Here is a 22,109-nt window from a genome sequence, read left to right on the forward strand (position 1 = left end):
AGCCATATCTGGCATCAAAACAATGATATCTGGCTTCAATTTTTATCCAACTGTTCTTAAAAACTGCCAAAAATGGTATATTTTCTAAACGAGGTCTTACTTTGAGCATGCACTGTGTCAAAATGGATAAATACCCACACTTCTCTTTACAGGCATAGACTCTCATGAACTAGTTCCAATGCCAGAATGTTTCAATTTTGCATTTCAGCTTAAATTTTGCTTGCAAGAGAAAAATTGAAGTTACGCAATTTCGATTTTTCGCAAAAATACCCCATAATTGATCACAAAAATCACCAGGTGAGCAATTGATAAAAAAAAAAAGTTGAAATTTCAACCATGCAATTATATGGATGTAAAGATTTTATATACTAAATTTCAAGTTTGGGCAAGAAATATTTCTATATTTTTAATTTTTCTGAAAAGTCAATTTTTATGAATACAGATCCAACAACACATGATATACAGTGTCATGTAATCTAAAAATACTTTCAAGGTTTACCTGAATGATTCATTTCTTATATTTATTTAATAGTTAAATACACAGTGAAGGGAGTCACGTGGGCACGGCGAACAAGATGGCAGCTGGTTAGAAACCCTCCGCTGTCCGGCTTGTTTTTTTGAGCGATTCTTTTGTGGTCCAGGTTTCCACCTAATGCCACTCTCCCTCTGCTGTGCTGGGTAAGAGCAGCTGTCGTTCTTTTTAAGAAAATTAAGATATTTAATCCCGCAATGGCCGCCTCGAAGCAACTTAAAAGTTCGGGCCGTGTGGCCACCCGCAACAGTCCTCCACATGAGGAAGACGGTGACGAAGCGTCCTCTCCTTTTAACTTGGCTAAGTTGTGTACTGAAGTTGTCAAAATGAGTAATACGCTGCAAAGTGTCACTACTGATGTTTCTACAATAAAGCAGACGACAACTGAACTGAATACAACAGTGGCGGCGATGCAGGAGAGGTTAACGGAGGCTGAGACACGCATTTCCTGCCTAGAGGACACCTCGGAGTGGCTCCACACGGCAGACGGTGAGAGGAGGAAACAGGTGGACGATATTTGGAAGCGCATCCAGGCCCTCGAAAATCACAGTAAGAGGAACAACATGAGAGTTATTGGGTTAAAAGAGACGGTTGGTGCTGACAGGACACTGTTGAGTTGTGTTCGAAAGATGTTGGTTGAGAGGGCTTGGCATACGTGATGATGCCGAGTTTGAGATTGAGCGTGCCCACCGTGCCCCCACCCTGCTTCCAGATCCAAACCGACCCCCGAGGCCAGTGCTCATACGCTTCCTGAGGCAGTCAGCGAGGGATAAAGTTATTATAGCAGCTAAGGAGAAACGCGGGTTTGATTGGGGAGGATGCCGGTTGTCTGTGTTTCCCGATATGACTAAAGAGCTGGCGGAGAAAAGGAAGGCTTTCACAGCCGTGAAGCGAAAGCTACAGGAGCGCAACATCAAATACACTCTGGCGTTCCCGGCTATACTGCGCGTGAAGTGGAAAGGGAAAAACGTAAGCTTCAACTCGCCAAAGGCAGCGGAAAAGTTTTTCATTAGTCCAGCAGTTAAGGGATAGAATCGTGCACTTTTTTACAAAAGCGCCAAACTTTGTCCAGGGACTCTTTCGGTTATATTAAGTCATGTCAAAGTGGGAGACATTTGATTTTAGCCCTGTATCCTGCTTTTTTTTTTTAAAAGGGTGTTTGCATGGTTATAATACAGTGTATATTTTGCTATTCATATGACAATACGATCATATGGTTATGTAGGGGGCCAGTGATCAAGACTGGACATTAAGCTGTAGAGAATGGCTACTGCAACTAGTGCAAAGCTATACTGAGCTTATGTGATCATGTATCGTCTGTCGTGCGGTGTCATATGTTGTCGTACATCCTTATACATTAGCAGGGTGGAGGGAGAGAAGAGGAGCAGCGTCCTACGGACCTAATAAGGTTTTTTTTTGTTTGTTTTTTTTTAGGTTTGCCTTTTTTTCCTAGGCTGCATTAGGCAGCTCTAAGGTAGATCTTTTGTTCAAACTGTTTGGATGGTTTATATAATGGAAATGTTCTTTTTTCTGTTTTTGTTTTATTTTGGCTGGGTGCACTCACATATTAGGTTTTTTAGGGGACAAGGAAGTTAATTTCTGTTTAAAGGCATGGTTACAGGTTTAAGTTATATTGCAATTCATAATTTGTAATGACTGGAAAATATATAAAATGTATGTCTTGGAATATTAATGGATGTGGAAATCCAATCAAAAGGTGTAAAATATTGGCATATTTAAAAACCAATCAAGCAGATGTAATATTTCTTCAAGAGACTCACCTAAGTGAGGGGGAGGAGTTGAGGTTTAAAGTGGGTTGGATAGGTCATATTTTTTTACAGTTCACATTCAAGTGCTCGCAACAGTGTAATCATCCTCATTAAAAGAAACATTCACTTTTCATTGATAAAAGAAGTCAAAGAGGCAGAAGGGAGAATGGTATGTGTCCAGGCTATGGCAGAGGGAGTAAAGCTGATACTTTGTAACATTTATGCGCTAAATAAAGAAGACCCTCCCTTCTTCCATGAGATAAATAGAGTTTTGGGAGATATGGAGGAACAAATAATATTAGTAGGTGATATGAATGAAGTGATGGATCCTATTCTGGATAAGAGGTCATCTTAAGGTTCACTTAGCTCTAAGGGAAGAGACGCAGTTCATATGTTAAAGGAAGATATGGGCCTAATTGATGCATGGCAGCTGATTAATCCTTCTAAAAGAGAATACACATTCTATTCTCATTGTCATAAATCCTATTCTAGAATCGATCTGTTTCTAATTTCAAAACTCTTAAGTACTGCAATAAGCTGTGACATAAACAACATTGCACTTACTGATCACGCAGCTGTCAAACTCTGCATTAAATTAGGACTGGGGAATGTAATAGGTTCAAGGTGGAGAATGAATGTCTCATTATTACAAGATAAAGCTTTTAAGGAGCTGCTGGGTGACGACCTTAAGCACTTTTTTTAAATAAATATTGGGAGTACGAAGTATGTTCAAAGTGTTTGGGAGGCCTCTAAGGCTTATGTCAGGGGTAAATTGATAGCATATGCTACAAAAAAGAAAAAGGAAAGTGTTCTTAGGATTCAAGAATTGGAAAGAGAAATTAAATTGAAAGAAAATAATCTGTCTGTACAGTATAATGACTCACTTTACTGAGACATCTGTGGGCTTAAATTTCAGCTACCGTAAATGAAATTTATAATAAAGTGGAATATTCCTTGTTCAGGTTGAAAACTACATTTTATGAGGGAGGGGAAAAAACGGGGAAAGTATTGGCAAGGCAAGTTAAAAAGGAGGATTTTTCAAATACTATTCCTGCCATTAAACAAGGTAACTCTCTGGTGACCTCAGCAAAAGACATAAATGGTGTGTTCAGGCAATATTATGAAACACTATATACGTCAACAGTGTCTGAGGCAGAGAACCAGAGAGAGTGTGAACACTTCTCCAAACTCAGTCTACCTAGGTTACTTCAGGAACATGTGGAATGGTTAGAAGCGCCAATAACAGAAGTGGAAATTAGAAAGGCGATCTCTGTAATGAAGGCTGGAAAATCTCCTGGTTATAAATGGTATTCCTGCAGAGTATTATAAAGAATATATAGATGTTCTTACCCCTATTTTGCAGAAAGTGTATCAAGAGGCTTTTGAGAGAGGCCAAATTCCTCCCACATTTAATGAAGCATTGATCTCTGATTCCAAAAAAAGATAGGGATAGTACAGACCCATCAAATTATAGGCCGATCAGCTTGTTGAATTTGGACTGTAAGATACTAAGGTGCTAGCCTTGCACCTACGAGTCCTTCCCAGCATTATACATCCGAATCAGACGGGATTTATGAAAAACCGTTCTTCATCTGATAACATTAGGAAACTGTTGCACCTGATGTGGCTGTGTCAGTCAAAAGATGAGCCTGTAGCTACCCTCTCCTTAGACGCGGAGAAGGCTTTTGATAAAGTTGAATGGGGCTTTCTTTTCTCGGCCTTGTTAAACTTTGGCTTTGGACCACATTTTATTAATTGGGTTAAAATACTATATAAGGACCCAAAGGCTGCAGTTATAACCAATGGGATTATTTCACCTTTTTTTGGCCTATCACGTGGGACCCGACAAGGGTGTTCTCTCAGCCCTTTGTTTATTATTTTTATAGAAAGTTTAGCAGTGAGTATTAGAACAAACAAGGATATCAAAGGGATATTCAGGGGACAACAAGAACACAAGCTGCTTCTTTACGCAGATGATATTTTAGCACTTATTAATCCGCTTTTATCTTTACCACATTTAATGGACACCATAGAGTCATATTCAAAAGTTTCGGGTTACACAATTAATTGGACTAAGTCTGAGGCCATGCCATTGTCGGGTCTTTGTTATTTACATATGGTGGAAAAATTCAAACTTAAGTGGAAACCTAAAGGAATGAAATATTTGGGGATTACATTATGTCAAGATTTGGAGGAATTACCCTTATTAAATTTCAACCCAGTGTTGTCAAAAATTAAAACAAATTTTGAAAAGTGGGAAACACTGAAACTGACATTGTGGGGCAAGATTAATATTATTAAAATGATTACAGCCCCTCAGTTTAATGATGTGGTTATGATGTTACCCATTACAATCCCATTGGATATTTTTAAAAAGGTATGAAAAACTGATTAAACAGTTCTTGTGGGGGGGGGGGGGGGGGGGTAAAAGAGCAAGAATAAAACTAGATAAATTATATGCTCCCAGAGAGAAAGGCGGACTGGGACTTCCAGATTCAAAACTTTACTGCTTGTCATTTGAAATGGCTAAATTAGTTAAATATTGGGAGGGGGCTGAGAATAAACAAGATTGGTTAAACATTGAAATGGATATCTGTTCACCATTTGATCCAAAACACAAATTGTCTCAAAAGATTGATACAACTAACCCGGTTCTTATTCACTCTTGCGAGGTTTGGTCAAAAGCTCATAAAATGTTAAAGCTTTCACATCATACTCAGAAGTATGCATCTCTCTGGAACAACCCTGCTATATGTATTGGTAAAACACCTGTGTTTTGGAGGCAGTGGCATTCACGTGGTATATGCACTATTGAAGATCTGTATAAAGATGACAATTTAGGTCCTATGAGGATTTAACTCATACATTTAAATTGGAAGGCAGAGCAAACGTCTGGAAATATTTACAATTGAGACACTGTGTGAACTCTAAATTTAAACATGCTGTTGAGAATGATATTTTAGGTTATATTAAAATGCCACGTGATTGCCATACTGCCTCTCAGTTTTATAAATTGCTTAACTATAGTTTAAGTGGTGAATCATCAAATATTAAACTTGTTTGGCAGTGGGATTTAAGAATAGAGTACACAAATGAAAAATGATGAGACATCTTATCAGGTAGTGGTAAATATGTGAAGGAGGCCAGAAGTAAATTTATACAATATACGGTGCTGCATAGATATTATCATAGTCCTACTAGACTGCACAGAATGGAACTAATGTCAGACAATTTGTGCTGGAAATGTAAAGATGACATAGGGACATACTTGCACTGCCTTTGGGAATGCTCGTTAGTTTCACCCTTTTGGACTGAAGTCTTGGAAGTTCTAAGTGACTGGTCTGAATCAGAAGTCCCTCACACCCCAGAACTGTGTTTATTGGGAGACAGATCTCAAATGCCGAATGTTTCCAAAGGAGTCCTTTCAGTTGTTATGGTCGGTCTTGTGACAGCATTTAGAATTATCTTAAGACACTGGAAGACCACTGTGTGCCCTGAGATAAAGGACTGGATTAAATCAATGGCGGACACAGCCTCTTATGAGGCCATGCTCAGCAACTTGAAAGGGGACAGAGACATTGAATGGAATAGCTTTTGGGACACTCTTAAAAGTGGTATATAAGGCCTTTGTGATACTTGCACTTGGTTTGTTTTTTCTCTCCAGTTCATTGCAGATATTTGTTTTTGTAAGCGTCTTACTGTAACCTGTATTGTGTGGTTATCCTGAATGGGAAGGGAGGGGGAGGGGGGTGCACCAGCCTTTGTTTCTACTTATGTTTGTTTCTGTTTGTTCATATCTGTTTTGGTAAATGTTTAAAACAATAAAAACTTAAATTACAAAAAAAACACAGTGAACAAGTAATATTTCCTACATAATCTTTAAAATGCATACATTTGCAAACAAAGTGCTCTTAATCAAGGTATACCATTTATACCAAACAAAGCCATCATGTCCGAAAACTATGTTCTTGTTTTCTGCAGACACAGCACAGGCAAAAAGGCTAATAGTAAATCAGCTACTGTAATAATATTTGTCAGCAGTATGCATGTTGTGTGTGCAAAAACCCTGGGAGAAGTGACTTAACTTTGTTCTGATCACTGTCATTCAGACTGTACTTGGGAGCACCAGCATCACTCAAACCAACAAAATTGTGAAAGCCAACTGTCTTACACAATGTCTTTCGATGACATTCATCTTGCAAAGTCAACCCTAGAGCACATTTTGCCTCCATGACTGATGAGAATATGATTAGGCAATGGTCAGAATTTCCAGAAATTCTTTGACCTATTTCTGGGAAACTAGGTTGTTCACTTAATCCCACCTTCTGGGAAATTCTAAATATAGCCTGACCTTTTTCTGGGAAATTGTCAAACTCATCATTCATTTGGGTACCCTGTGCTGTTGCATCCATCAGCAATATAGTTTTTTACCAAGTTGAAATAATTGTATAATTATTATAGTTATGTAATAACTATATTTTCACATTTCTAGCCCACTGATTAAGACTTAACACCATATAGTTAATGTGCGATTTCACACAATATTGCCTATTGTAAAAAAATAATTAAAATAGAAGTATTTATTGCCCAAACTTGAAATTTAGTATAAATCATCTTTACATCCATATAATTGCATGGTTGGAATTTTAATTTTTTAATCAATTGCTCACCTGGTGATTTTTGTGGTCAATTAAAGGGTATTTTTGCAAAAAATCTAAATTGCACGATTTCAATTTTTCCCTCACAAGCACAATTTTGGCTGAAATGGAAAAATAAAACATTCTGGTGTTGTAACTGATTCATGAGAGTCTATGCCTGTAAGGAGAAGCACGGGCATTAATCTATTTTGACACAGTGCATGCTCAAAGCCAGACCTCATTTAGAAAAAATACCATTTTTGGCTGTTTTTAAGAACAGCTGGATAAAAAATGAAGCCAGATATCATTGTTTTGATGCCAGATATGGCTTTTCTGGTATGATTTTACCTAAAATGGTAAGTTTGAAGGGTTTCACTTAATTTAGCTAGGCTATACTGCTCTCCAAAGTTGGCCAGAAAGTGCTTTTTTCAAATAACAAAAATGCTGCGATTTTGAAACTGCTCCTGTGCTTAAAGTATTAGAGCTGGCTCATTAAAACTTGGGGTATTTCCATTTCTCTGGCAGGGGAACAAGTACAATGTTTTTTTTTTTTTTTTCAAATCCCACCCCTGCCACATTTCTCCATGTAATGTCGAGTTGCATCAGGAAGGGCATCCGGCGTAAAACTTGTGCCAATTCAACATGCAGATCCACCTTGGATTTGCTGTGGCGACCCCAAGTGCAAACAAGGGAGCAGCCGAAGGGACTTACTTTGACCCATTTGGCATGGAATTGTTGGGGAAAGTGTAGTGACATGGACCCACAACAGGGGGCGCAAATGAACGGTCAATAGATGAGCCAAAATGTAACAATTTAATGTTGTGAATGTGCACAATGAATATACAGACAATCTCAGAATCTGATAGCAGTCAATACACAAAGGTGACGTGTGGGCAGGCTCGAGGATAGAAGACGTCTGTCCTGAGAAGAGCCGGAACCACACGATTTCCGCCGCCACCGAACCTGGTGAATACTGGAGCCGCCAAGTCCCGAATTCCCAGGTGATCACTGTCCCCGACTGTCGGATCTGGTACCGCTGGCGAGGAGCACAAACAGTGAGATGTGGGTGTGTGCACACCCAGTAACAAAAACAGTCAGAAGGTGGAAAGTCACCTCCACCTCTAATCACACACTCGTGCAGCTCCTGTTAACCACTTATCTGGTTGGGGTGTGAAGCGAAGCCGTCACTGATCACACCAAAACGCCAATCCCACAGATAAGGCAACACCCACAGGAAAACGGCTGCAAAGAAGTTCAGACTATAAAGTCAGTGTTAAGTTCAGATACAGCAGAGAATATTACCTTCACAGGTAGATGATATCTCGGCAGCGAGGTGGAGATGACATCCGGCTTTTATGGAGTGATGAAATGATGGGTGACAGCTGTCATGAGTTGATGGGTGACAGCTGTCACTCCCGGTTGTGTCCGTGGCAGCAGCGCCCTCTCATGCCTGAAGCCCGCACTTCAGGCAGGGCGCGCTCTGGTGGTGGGCCAGCAGTACCTCCTCTTCTGGCGGCCCACACAACAGGAATGACCCAACTGTGTTCATGTCTGCAGGTCCTCCAGCCAGATTGCTTGCAGATTCCTTAAAAACAGTCTGTTCTATAAAACAGCTGAGCTCCTCCAAGTGGGTGCATTGCAAACAATCTTTTGTTGTTGACTGGCAGAAAGGACATTTTGTCCAATTCTGGAAAGGGTGGGCATGAATTGCAACAAATACAGGGGTATCACATTGCTCTCTGTGTCTGGGAAGGGGCTTGCAAGGATTATCTGGAACAGTTCTTGAGCTTGTGCTTCAGGAAGTCCTTATAGCATTTCTTCTGCCCTCCTCTGGAATGTTTTCCTTCATTCAGTTGGGAGTAGAAGATCTGCTTAGAGAGTCAGCTGTCATCCATCCCAATGATGTGATCCACTCATCAAAGCTGGTGCTTGATTTCACAGGCTATGCTCTGCAGCTTGGCTTCAACCGGGACACTGATGTGGTACTCCTCAGACAGCATTGGTGGAATCACTAGATGGTCTTCAGGTGGCATCAGTAGGTGGTCCAGGGCTCAGATCCGTACAGCATGGTTGGAGTGACAACAGCTTCGAAGACGAGGATTTTCATCTTGTGCTGAAGGTCTCTGTTCTTTAAAACATGGCATACATAACCCCCAAAGGCAGTTCCTGCAAACCTGAGTCTGTGTTGGACCTCGTCATTGATGTCGGTGTTTGATGACACATGGCTGCCCAGGTATGGAACGTGGGTCACATTCTCCAGGATCTGTGCGTACTATTTCACAGCAGGAAGTTTTGTACTGACCATGTTGGGTGGAGGCCGACAGGACTTGTCTTCTTCAGCTTGATGCGAAGACCCAGTTTTGTGGAGGCTTCATCACAGTTTTCAAGGATTTTCTGAAAATGTCTGAAGGACTGGACTTGGCCATCAAAAGTGTATCAGCATGTGGTGAAAGTACTGAACTTATACATACATTCACTTAACTCAGGAGTGAGGTTCATGCCTCTGGTTCCTCTGCCTTTTTGATCCAGAGATGCCTGGGAGAGCTTATGGAGTCATGAGATCAAAGGTCAGAGGTGTTTGGTGATGCCAGTATCTTTGCAGGAAAACTAAAGTCCGTGTCTTCAGGGTTCTGGTGTTTTCTGTCTCACTGCATGGCTGTCAGACTTCGGCTCTAACCAGTATTCTAAGGTGAAAACTGGATGTGTTTGGTACCTGGTCTCTGTGGAGGTTCCCTGGGTCCCGCTGGAATGACGGTGTCAAATGAACAGTTGTTTAGTGAGACTAGTTGTTTAGTGATGAGGAGGATCACTGGCACATCAGCTACATTTTGTCCATGAGGCGAATTTATGTGGACATAAATGCAGCACACAGGTGCCTCATGTTAGTTTGGAAAAATGAGGATGGACTGCTGGTCTGCCAGGATTGTTGCCATCAAGGGTTTGCAGGTTCCGTGGTATGGTGGATATAGTGATGTGTGTTGCCAGTAAATCCTCACAGACTTGACTCTCCCACGAGCTCCTGGTTCCACATCAGAGTGGACTCGTCTCCTGACTGTAGCTCATTTCCCCGCCCACACATTATATATATATATATATATATATATATATATATATATATATATATATATATATATATATATATATATATATATATATATATATATATATATATATATATATATATCGCTGCATAAACTACATCAAGAGAGATTTTAATCTTCATCAAGAGAGCAGAAGAATCACACCACATCGCATTTACATCCTCAGTATGTCCTCTGATGCTGCTCCTTCTCTAGAATTCAGGCACATGGTGTAAGAAGTCATTATGGATGAAGAACCCCGTGAACATGTGTTGTTTCTGGCAAAAAAAAAAAAAAAAAGCCTGCAACTGTTTTTTTGGGGGGAGGGGGTTAAATAACCTCATCCCTTCATGGGGATCTGTGAGGAGCTTTACTATCTAAAAACTAAAAAGTCCTACACACACAAAGTTCTGACTGGTTGATATGAGGCAGCATGCACTGTTTGCACCATCCGACTTGTTTTTGACTCTCAATGTGCTTTGCGTTTTCAGATAAAGCTTTTATTTTTTTTTTTGGTCTTCAGTATGTATGTTTACAAACATGTCTTGGAGTGGGTCGTCTTCTAATCAGCGATGCTCACGTTAATAAGTGTTCACTCAGAGACTTAAGCAGACAGTGTCGTCTCTGTACCTTTGACTGTACCTGTTAACAGCAGCTGTCAGAGTCTTGGCCACTGACAAATCAGGATCAATCACGCCTTGCAGGAGAGTGATGTCACAGTGAGAAAGGATCTGAAGACCCACACAGACACAGGGAGAACATGAAGATTGTAATAAAGTCAGAATGAAGCTGACAACATATTAAAGTCCAACACGGATCAAAGTTTAAACTGGAGGTTATTTCTATTCCTCTTTTGCCTTCTGACGTTGTGTAACCTGTAAATAAAAACAGAATATAATGATTTGCAAATCCTCTTCAACCTATATTCAACTGAATACACAACAAAGACAAGATATTTAATGTTCAAACTGATAAACTTCATTGTTTTTTGTGCAAATATTTGCTTATTTTGAAATGGATGCCTGGAACACTTCAAAAAAGCTGGGACAGTGGTATATTTACCACTGTGTTACATCACTTTTCCTTGTAACAGCACTCAATAAGCGTTTGGGAACTGAGGACACCAATTGTTGAAGCTTTGTAGGTGTAATTCTTTCCCATTCTTGCCTGATGTACAACTTCAGTTGTTCAACAGTCAGGGGACTCTGTTGTCGTATTTTGCACTTCAAAATGCGCCACACATTTTCAATGGGTGACAGGTCAAAAAAAAAAACGTAACAAGACAACCTGTTTATACGTTGGTGTTGGCCAAAGTCACTTTATTTGTACCCAAAAGGTGGTTTACAGTGAAGTGAGTCAGCTTTACTTCTTAAAACACAATAAAAAACTTAATTCTAAAAGACAGGCATCAGTGCAAGAAAATAAAATACAAAGAAAACGAATAAAACACTTTAACAGATAAGAAAAATAAATACTGTAGGTAAAAGGTCTAGAAAGAACTTTACAAAAAGAGTAGGGCAGCATGCAGAGCGATGGTGTTCAGAGCATCTGAGAAAGGAAAGCTAAACAGACCACAAAGTATACAAGTGCACAGTGTGATAGTGCAGTGTGATAGACGCTGTGCCAGCACCTCTGCCAAGTCATTTCAGCTTCTCACCCTGTCCACGGGTGCAGGTCCAGATAGAGGAATCTCATTTCCGCCGCTTCTGCCCGCTCCCTTATTCTTTCGGTCATTACCATAGGTGAGGACAGGAGTGCAAACGGACTGGTAAACGGAGAGTCTCTTTTTCTGGATCAGCTCCTTCTTCACCACGACAGATTGGTACAGTGTCCATAAAACATCAGACGCCGCCACAATCAATCTATTGATCTCAAGATCCAACTTACTCCCACATATGAACAAGACCCTCAGCTCCTTAAACTCCTCCACATGGGGCAGTAACTCTCCCCAACCCAGAGGGGACAGTCCACTGTTTTCCAACAAAGGACCATGGTCTCAGATTTGGAGGATTTTCGTCTCGTCACTTCACACACACCCTCAAACCTGCTCAGTGACATCAGAGGTCACCGCCTGATGAAGCCAACAGAACATCATCATCCGGAAAAAGCAGAGATACAACTTTGAGGTCACTAAACTGGGCACCCTCTGGTCCCCGACCGCACCTTGAAATCTCGTCCATGAACATCACAAACAGGACTGGTGACAAGGGGCAGCCCTGGTCAAGACCCACCGGAAACAGGTCTGATGTAATGCAGAGAATGCGGACACATACATCATACAGAGACCGAATCCCAGGCTACAACGGTTCTGGTATCCCATACTCCTGCAGTGCTCCCCACAGGACACTTTGAGGGACCCAGTTGCACATGTTTTTCAATTCCACAAAACAAATGTAGACTGACTGGTCATACTCTAAAAACCCTTCTAATATCCTCTCCAGGAGTTTGGTTCCAGAGCCAATGGTGTGCGTGAAGTTGAGTCCAGCTATTTCTAGCTTGTCGCTCAGCCTCCTTCCCAGCAGGGAGCTGATGTTCCACATCCCAAAAGCCAAGTACCACAACGGAGTGTTAGTCTATGTTAGCAGTTGCCCCCTGTCCACTGCCCCAAAAACAGCACATTAGACCATGCCTCCTCTGGAGGCATGGGAGAAGGTCCCATGCTCCCAAGGTCACAAGCTCCCAAATGGGCCTGGACATGTGCTGGCTTGAGCAGGGGGACCTTGCTGCCCTGCAGGATTTTAAACCATGATAGCATCATGTGTTACTAATGTAATCTTTGTGACTGTGGTCCCAGCTCTCTTCAGGTCATTGACCAGGTCCTCCTGTGTAGTTCTGAGCTTTCTCAGAATCATTCTTACCCCACAAAGTGAGATCTTGCATGGAATCCCAGACTGAGGAAGATTGACAGTCATCTTGTGTTTCTTCCACTTTCTAATAAGGGTGATTCTTAGACTACGGGCACTTATTATGTCCTTTGATCATATTGTATGAAAAACAGAAAAAGAGGAAATTTCACACTTTTATAGTTATCTTTACAATGAAAGTGTGTTAAGAAATAGTCTATGATGACTTTTTCACCTTTTTTCAGCATCATTATATGCAGATATTGCCGTTTTGTGCTTGTCCCACACCCAGACTTTTGATCTTCAATGATAAAAATGAATGGTAAAGAAACGTTTTTTCTAATGTTTTAAAATATCTCTGAATAAAATATCAGTAAAATAATCAAAACATAATTGGGGTATTCAATGTCATACAACTGTTGTGATTTTTTTTAAACAAAATGTAGGTGTCCCACACTATTGCCGTAATTTCCTCCACAACACTGTAATGTCCCTAAACAGTTTGTATGAAAGATTGTTTGGGTAGTTTCTATGGAGATAAACAGTGACATCAGAGCACATGTATATAGCGCCAAATCACAAGAAACAGTTGCCCCAAGGCGCTTTATATTGTAAGCCAATGGTGTGGTGGAAATTACATTTACAAGGCCAATAGTGCCCGTAGTTAAAGAATCACCCATAAATAATCATAACAATTGTTGTCTTCTATCAAGCTGCTTGCCTGTTGTCCTGTAGTCCATCCCCGCCTTATGCAGGTCTACAGTTTTGTCCCTGGTGTCCTTAGACAGCTCTTTGGTCTTAGCTATGGTGGACAGGTTGGAGTGTGATTGATCGAGTGTGTGAACCGGTGTCTTTAATACAGGTAACAAGTTCAAACAGGTGCAATCAATCAATCAATTAATTTTATTTATATAGCGCCAAATCACAACAAACAGTTAATACAGGTAAAGAGTGCAGAATTAGAGGGCTTCTTAAATAAAAATTAACAGGTCTGAGAGCCAGAATTCTTGCTGGTTGGTAGGGGGTCAAATACTTATTTTATGCAATGCACCAGCACATGTTCCCGAACCCGACCTCTACTCAACCTCAACTTTTATTCAACATCAACAAATACATAAATAAATAAATACATGAATAAAAGTAAGAAAGGTGTGTTACCCGCATCATAGTGTACTTCAGTCTGGAGTTCGACAGTTTGTTGGAATTGAAACGATCCATTTTGAAGGCACAGATCTTGAGTCCTGAAGCCATCAGCCATCCAATCAATGTGGTGAAGAGGAGAACACATAGAGGAGAAGAGTGCCACCTCATGGTTAAACTGTGAACAAAACAACATATTTCAGAGCTGGGTTTCAGGTTCAGGATAAACGTGGCAAAGTTCAAACTGATGAAGTTGTTCTGAGCAGCGCCCCCCGAGCCTCAGTTCCTGGATGAATTCATCGTAGATTGTTGACTCTGGCGGTTTTTTTAACATCAGCCTTAATGAGTGTGCTGGCAGTTCACACACAGCTTTTCTGGCAAGACTGTGATCTCGACTTGGGCCCAGCACATGGGGATCTTTACGCTGTCGTAGTGCTTCTTCTTGCACCTCAAACTCCTGTTCATTTTACTGTTAAATTTGTTGCTCCGCTCGTCTCGTCAACAGTTTCAGACCCACAGCTTTAGCAAAACTCAGCACCAGATAACGGAGGCCAATAATCAGTAGACCCCCTTACATAGATGAAAGGGTCTGCCGTATTCACCTGTGGGAGTGCCCGGGCCGATCGTCAGTCTCCCCTCCCCCCTTTTTTTTAAGAACTTTGCCCAAGCACCCACCTGAAATTACATTACAAGGAAGGCATATAATGAATGAGAAAAGGACAAAAATAGACACAAACGTGAGTTATTTGTGATTTATTTAAAATGCGCGCGGGTGCTTAATGTTTGTTTCTTATACTCCATCTTAACATTTTTGTTTCATTCTGTAAAATACTTTGAAAATGCTGTATAAATAAAGTTTTTAATTATGGTACACTGTATTACGGTCATTTCCCACCTTCCTGGAAACATCATTCAGTGCTGGTGCACACATTCACCCTTAAAAACGGACTGTAAAAGTGATTATTTGTCTTAAAAACAATCCCTATATTAGTTTGCCCAAATACTTATGGTCTCTGGAAATGGAGGACTGTGGCTGTAACTCCTCAATCGTTAATGTGATACTTTTGTTGGAGCCTCTGAATTTGATATGGAAGTCAACACTGTGAGAACCTCCACTGTGGTTTTTACAAAAACCTTCCTGTCCAAATACAACAATATTCCCGCTGGGTCTGGCTGCGCTCCTACGGCCCGCACAGACAGTGAAGGAAATGGCACAGGGTGGACCAGCGGACGGAGTCTATGAATTTCCAGGGCTTCTCTGAAGTGTGGCGGGGACCCACTCCGTACCTCCTGCAAATGCCATTCCATCACTCGCTGAGACCTGATCCCAGTCTCCTGACTCAGCCGGTACTGCACTTATCCAACCATCCTCTGCCCTCAGGTCGGCCACCCTGGTCAGCCCTGCTACTACAAAGGCTTGTTTCAGCTGAGGGGATTCCAACAGGTCACTGCTAATTACAGGGTTGTGAAAAAGTGGCTCTTCTCCTACACATCCATATGGCTCCTCTTGTAAGAACAACACCGAGCTCCAAGCTTTCAGTACAGAATGGTAAAACCCTGTTGTTCTCACGAGCTCCACACCAGTCAGGTCCATCACAAACAAATGTCTATAATAGCCAAGTCCTCCAACTCTGCGAAGCAGGACGGCCACCATCTCCATCTACAATTGCTGTGGGCCGTAGAGCAGCCGCTGCACAGTTTGTAAACGAAGGGCCACCACTCGACTGGCGATGTCTAATAGCACCTGCCCACCTACGTCCACCGGCAGGTGCAGAAAAGCCGCCTTTAGCCAGATGAACCCGCCCCAGAAAAAAAAATCCACCAGCTTCCTCTGTTCACCACCACAGAGTCCGGAGGCTGCAGGACAGTGAAACAATGCCACAAACAGGAGGCAGCCAGGGTATTAACCACCAGAGTCCTCCTCCTGTAAGACAGCTGGGGCTGGACCCAGGTCCAGCCAGACAATCGGGCACTCACCTTTTCCACAAGGCCCTCCCAGTTTCTGTTAAGTCCCCTTTCTTTGGCAGAAGGGCCAAAACTGCTCTGAAACAGTTACCAGGTAGTTGGCCCAGCTGCAATGCTGTAGTGAAGACCTTATGCATATCAGGCCCCAACAAAGACCAAAACGTCTTATAAAAATCCAGTGGAAGCCCATCGATCCCCGGGGCCTGCCCAGCGCTGAGCTTCTGTATGGCGGTGGTCATCTCCACTAGAGTAATGGGCAAGTCCAAGGCAGCTGCTTCAGACTCCTCCAGCTTTGGAAGGCCATCCAGAATCTGTCGCTGACTGTCTGCATCACACTCTCTGGCCCCAAACAGATCACTATAGAAGTTAATGGCTTCCTGTCTCAGGAGTAAAGGGGTCAGCTGTGACCTCCCTGTTAGCAAGTCTCAGGTGCATAAAATCAGTGTTTGTCTGAGTTACCTTCTCTAAATTAAAGTAGTACCTTGTAGGTGCATCAATGTTTGTAATGTTCATCACCCTGATCCTCCAGCTGCTCTAGATACTCCGTCTCACTTTTGTGAGTATATACAGAAAACTGCTGAACAAACTAAGTCTGTGTGTGGTGGATTACTAAATCCAAACAGATCTTCAAGCTGTTGGAAAGCGCTTTCGCAAGGATTCTGTAATCTGCACATAACAGAGAGACTGGCCTCCAGTTCTTTAAATCTGTTAAGTCCTCTTTCTTTGGCAGAAGGGCCAAAACTGCTATGGAGCAGCTGCCAGGGAGCTGGCCCAGCTGCAATGCTGTAGTGAAGACCTTGTGCATGTCAGGCCCTAACAAAGTCCAGAACTTCTTATAAAAATCTGGTGGAAGGCCATCGATCCCCGGGGCCTACCCAGCATTGAGCTGCTGTACAGCAGTGGTCATCTCCTCCAGAGTAATGGGAGAGTCCAGGGCAGCTGCTTCAGACTCCTCCAGCTCTGGAAGACCATCCAGAATCTGTCACTGACTGTCTGCATCAGAATCTCTGGCCCCAAACAGCTCAGTGTAGAAGTCTCAGGTGCATAAGGTCAGCGTTTGTCTTAGTTCCCTTCTCTAAATTAAAGAAGTACCTTGTTGGTGCATCAGTGTTTGTAATGTTCATCACCCTGGTCCTCACCAATGCCCTCTTGGCCCTTTCGTTCATAAACTGCCTCAGCGCCCCCTTCCTATGGGTCCAAGCACTGCTACCCCCTGTTCCCCTAACCACTCCATCCTCCAGAGCTGCCACCTCTCTCTCCAGCTGCTCTAGACACTCCCTCTCGCTTTTGTGTTAACAGAAATCTGTTGATCAAACTGTCTAATTTGACTCTTCCCCACCTCCCACCATTTCAAGATGTTTCCAGAGTCCTCTTTTGTAAGTCTCCACAGGCCCTAACAAAAGCCCTGTCCCGTAGGAGTTTACATTAAGGCACCAGTAGGGGCAACGAAGAGCCCATCCTGGAACACAGTTCGCCTGTTATCACAAAATGGTGGTTTGAAAATCCTATAGGAAGAATTTGTGCTCTCTTTATTTTGTTACCATGAGTTTGACTGGTATAAATTCTGTCCAAACGGGCCGCACTCACACTACCCCTCCCAGTGCGGACCCATGAATACTGTCAAGCCACAGGATGGCACTGCCTCCATGTGTCAACCAGGTCATTCTCCCTCATTACACTGACTAACAGCAAAGCCACTCTAGGGTGGGGCTCGACTGCGTTTCTGTCTACAGGGTGTGTCGTACAGTTCCAGTCCCCACCCACCACTATCACAGAATCACTGTTTAAGTTTTCAACTGTGGGTTCAGCTTCTGTAGAAGCTGAGCCCTATGGATGGGTGAGTTGTGTGCATATGTTAATAAAAGCAAAATGTGTATCTCTGATTGTGCCCTGCACCACCTGCAGTCTCCCTCCCTCCACCTCCAAATGAGTGGCTCCACCTAAACCCACCTGATCTGAAACCATGACTGCCACTCCTGCACACACATTAGAGCTGTGGCTCATGAACCATGGGCCTGGCCACGCCCCTCTCCAGTCTGCCTCATTATCTGCAGTACTATGTGTCTCCTGTAGGAGGAGCACATCAATATGTTTAAGTTTCATCAGCTCCACTACAGCTGTCTGTCTTTCCTGATCTCTGCCTCCATTAATATTGAGTGTAGCTATTCTAAGGCTCTCAATGAAAAAAAAGAAAGAAGACACAGAATACAGTGATTAAGCACCAATGTGCACCGGCCATTATAACACATCAGAACTCCCTTTCCCCTCTTGTTCCTTTTTTACCCGACTCGCTAATTTAAACAACCTGTATCTTTTCTTCTGGCTCAACTGATCAATGCCCACCTGTTTTTCAATCAATGCACATTCCAGGAGAACTTTAGTGGCTGTAAGAGAACTTCCCCCAGCGCTCAGTGCGATAAACATTGCAGGTGAACTTTAGCGGCTGCAGAGAACTCCCCGCCCCCCCCAGCGCTCAGTGCAATAAACATTGCAGAAGAACTTTAGCGACTGTAGGCGAACTTCCCCCCCCCCAGCACTCGGTGCAATAAACATTGCAGGAGAACTTTAACTGCTGTAGGAGAATTTTCCCCCCAGCGCTCAGTGCGATAAGCATTGCAGAAGAACTTTAGCGGCTGCATAGCACTTCCTTCCCAGCACTCGGTGTGATAGACATTGCAGGAGAACTTTAGTGGCTGTAGGAGAACTTCCCCCCAGCACTCGGTGCGATAGACATTGCAGGAGAACTTTAGCTGCTGTAGGAGGACTTTCCCCTCAGCACTCGGTGCGATAAACATTGCAGGAGAACTTTAGTGACTGTAGGTGAACTTCACCCCAGTTCTCGGTGCGATAAACATTGCAGAAGAACTTTAGCGACTGTAGGCGAACTTCCCCCCCCCAACACTCGGTGCGATAAACAATGCAGGAGAACTTTACCTGCTGTAGGAGAACTCCCCCCCCCCCCAGCGCTCAGTGCATTAAACATGGCAGGAGAACTTTAGCTTCTGTAGGAGAACTTTCCCCCCAGCGCTCGGTGCGATAAACATTGCAGAACTTTAGCGACTGTAGAAGAACTTCCCCCCAGCAGTCAGTGCGATAAACATTGCAGAAGGACTTTAGCGACTGTAGGCAAACTTCCCCCCCCAGCACTCGGTGCGATAAACATTGCAGGAGAACTTTAACTGCTGTAGGAGAACTTTCCCCCCAGCGCTCGGTGCGATGCACATTGCAGGAGAACGTTAGCGGCTGTACGAGAACTTTTCCCATACGCGCAATGATTCACACCAGTGAACCCTTGTCCACTGTCGTGTGGAGAATGCACGTCATGAGGAACAGAAAAAAATGCAGTGTGAAATGGTGGATAATTTTCTTTTCTTGCCCGCAATAACAGACGATACTCCGGTAGCAACTTTAATCAGCAGGAAAGTGAGTCACAATTGACATCTTTAAATGGGTTTGACTGAGGTTGATGAACAAAAATCATCACTTCTGTAGGTTGATTGCGGACCTGCTGCAGGTCCCCAATTAGAAGTGATCATTTTCCTGTTGCACACCCTTAGAAACAGCGTAACGGCCCAACTGCAACATAATTTTCTCATGCAGCAGCAGGCTCGGACTCGTAATCTGTGATTTTGGGCATTTGCCCGGTGGGCCGCTGCACGTTTAAACGTGCGAGGGCCGGCCCTCTCATATTTATAGAGATTATGGAAATACAGTGTTGTCGAACCGCGCGCTGCTGTCAACACGAGGAAAGTCCGTGATTGGTGAAGCTACAGCATTTAATCGGCGCAGCTGCAGAACCACTTCCTGAATTTGTGTCAAAATAAAAGTTCTGTAGTGTTTCATACACGGCGCAGTCTTATTCTAGGTTTCAGTTTTGTTTCCGTTTGATCACACAACGGTGACTTACATCGAGCACAATGATTGACATGACCAACAGCTAATGACAACTGGAGAAGCATACAGGGTGGCCAATCAGATTGCAGGAAGAGCAGGCGGCTGCTCCCGCCCCTGTCAATGGACTGACTCCTCGGCGCCTGGACTTCTCTCCACTCTTCTACTGACTCAGGGGCGGATCTACTGGGGCGGCAACTGCCACCCTAAAAATATCTCTTGCCACCCCAGTTGCCACCCCAATCAGAAGTGGGTGACATTTTATTCAAAAAAGGGACCTCGCGAATGACTTTAACAGGTGAAAACTGTGCTCTCTGAGCGCCCCCCCACCACCACCACCACCTGTTGTGACACCGAACTTTCCCTAAAAGACACGACGACACGCCAGCACACACGGCTGCCAGGAAAACTTTGCGGAGAAAGAAATAGAAAATTGATACATTCACCAAGTACTGTATATAAGAACTGAAAACAAGGACGGACATCAACACTGGTCACATCAGCCGGCAAAACTTTCTTTGTAGCTAGACTTCAGCTTTACTCGTGTCTCTCATAGATATTAGAGATGTTTCGTCCAACCTTAAAGTCATGTTATGTTAACAAAAGTCCATGCACGCGTGCGGCAATGTATGCTTTTTAGGTTTCACTTTCATTTCATAACGCGACAGTGGAGCACTTTTTTATTGCTGAGGGGAGAAAACACTGTTGTGGATTTAGAGGAACACTGGAAACAACAGAAGAGGGTGTGAGGAGAGGACAGAAGGATGGACAGAGGACAGAGGGATGAGCAGAGGACAGAGGGATGAGCAGAGGACAGAAGGATGGACAGAAGCCAGAGGACAGAGGAATAGACAGAGGACAGAAGGATGGACAGAGGACAGAGTACAGAAGGATGAGCAGAGGACAAGCACTGATACACACACCCTTGAGGTGTGTTTCTGTGAGTCTACAGCTCAGGTAAGACTCACAGCTTCTCTGCTGTCATTTGATTAAATATGTTGTTTTCTACTCTAGCGGTGCAGCTTAGCTAAAGGGCAATTCTATGGTAACGGAATTACAACAGCAGCAAAATCTGGACATACTTCATCTGATGTCTACAGATTAGGTCAGATTGTAATTCTGTTGCCATAGAATTGCCCTAAAATTTCCATAACAATCATTCCGTTTGTGATAAAAGCATGAAATTTGGCACAAATATTCTAAATTAACTAATATTTATTTTCAGATATGGAGGCATCCTGGAGCTGACCTCTAATGAGCTACAGGGGTCAATAAAGAATTACACAGGGGTCAAACTTTAACGATGCTCCAATCATATTGAAAAGTATACCACATTATTTATCTGATTACACAGCTTCCAAAAAGGTATAGTTTGGGCTATCTATGACTGAATGTTCTGGAGTTATGGGGTAAAAACAGCAAATATGGTGACAAAGGTCAGTTTCAGTTTGTACAGAGGTCAAACATTAAACTTGCTCCAATTTTGGTAAAATATTATGCAAATTATTGGTTTAGTTAATAGTATTTTAAAAAGGAATAGTTTGCACCATCTATCACGCTAAGTTATCATGTTACGAGGTAACATATGTCACATGTCATAGAATCCAATGGACGTCAACCTTGTTTAACCTTTACTTTGGAGACCAAGCATTTGACAGTCAAAACTATTCCATTTATTAATCCTATTCACTCAACCAATAATTTGCATCACTTTTTACCAAAACTGAAGTAACTTTATTAAGAGGAGCCACTCTGACAGGCTGAAAAACAATTCTCAGCAATTCTCAGCCGATGATCCTATGACAGTGTGGAGAGATCTTCAGCATGCCACCAACTACAGGAGACTAATGTGGAAAACCCCCGACTGGCTGAGGAGCTGAACCTGTTTTACGTCAGATTTGAAAGAGACCCACACCCCAATGACGATGGACTACCTGCTCCCCTGGACACCTCGTTCTCCCTCTTCCTCCCTTCTACAACTCCACCTGCATTAACAATCTGTGAAGAGGATGTTTGCCAGCAGTTTTACAGACAAAAGATCAAAAAGGCTCCAAGACCTGATGATGTCTCTCCCTCATGTCTGTGAGCATGCGCTGACCAGCTGGCTGCTATCTTCACCCGGATTTTAAACAGATCTCTGGAGCTGTGTGAGGTCCCCTCCTTCATCAAATGCTCCACTATTATCCCAGTCACAAAGAAACCCTCCATAACAGGACTAAATGACTACAGGCCCGTCACCCTGATATCTGTAG

General features: G+C 42.9%; 1 protein-coding gene across 1 annotated transcript in view; it reads right to left on the reverse strand.

The window, feature by feature from the left end:
• LOC117511950 (deoxyribonuclease-1-like 2) overlaps positions 1-22,109 on the reverse strand; it is a 75,478-nt gene that overhangs the window by 37,022 nt on the left and 16,347 nt on the right. Inside the window, exons 2-3 of the mRNA XM_034171885.1 lie at positions 14,020-14,179; positions 10,649-10,749 (exon numbers count right to left, since the gene is read on the reverse strand). Of these exons, the coding sequence (XP_034027776.1) occupies positions 10,649-10,749; positions 14,020-14,172 (254 nt within the window). The 5' untranslated portion in view covers positions 14,173-14,179. The remainder of the gene's footprint in view (positions 1-10,648; positions 10,750-14,019; positions 14,180-22,109) is intronic.

Source organism: Thalassophryne amazonica, chromosome 6 (genome assembly GCF_902500255.1).
Source record: "Thalassophryne amazonica chromosome 6, fThaAma1.1, whole genome shotgun sequence".
Classification (NCBI taxonomy): domain Eukaryota; kingdom Metazoa; phylum Chordata; class Actinopteri; order Batrachoidiformes; family Batrachoididae; genus Thalassophryne; species Thalassophryne amazonica.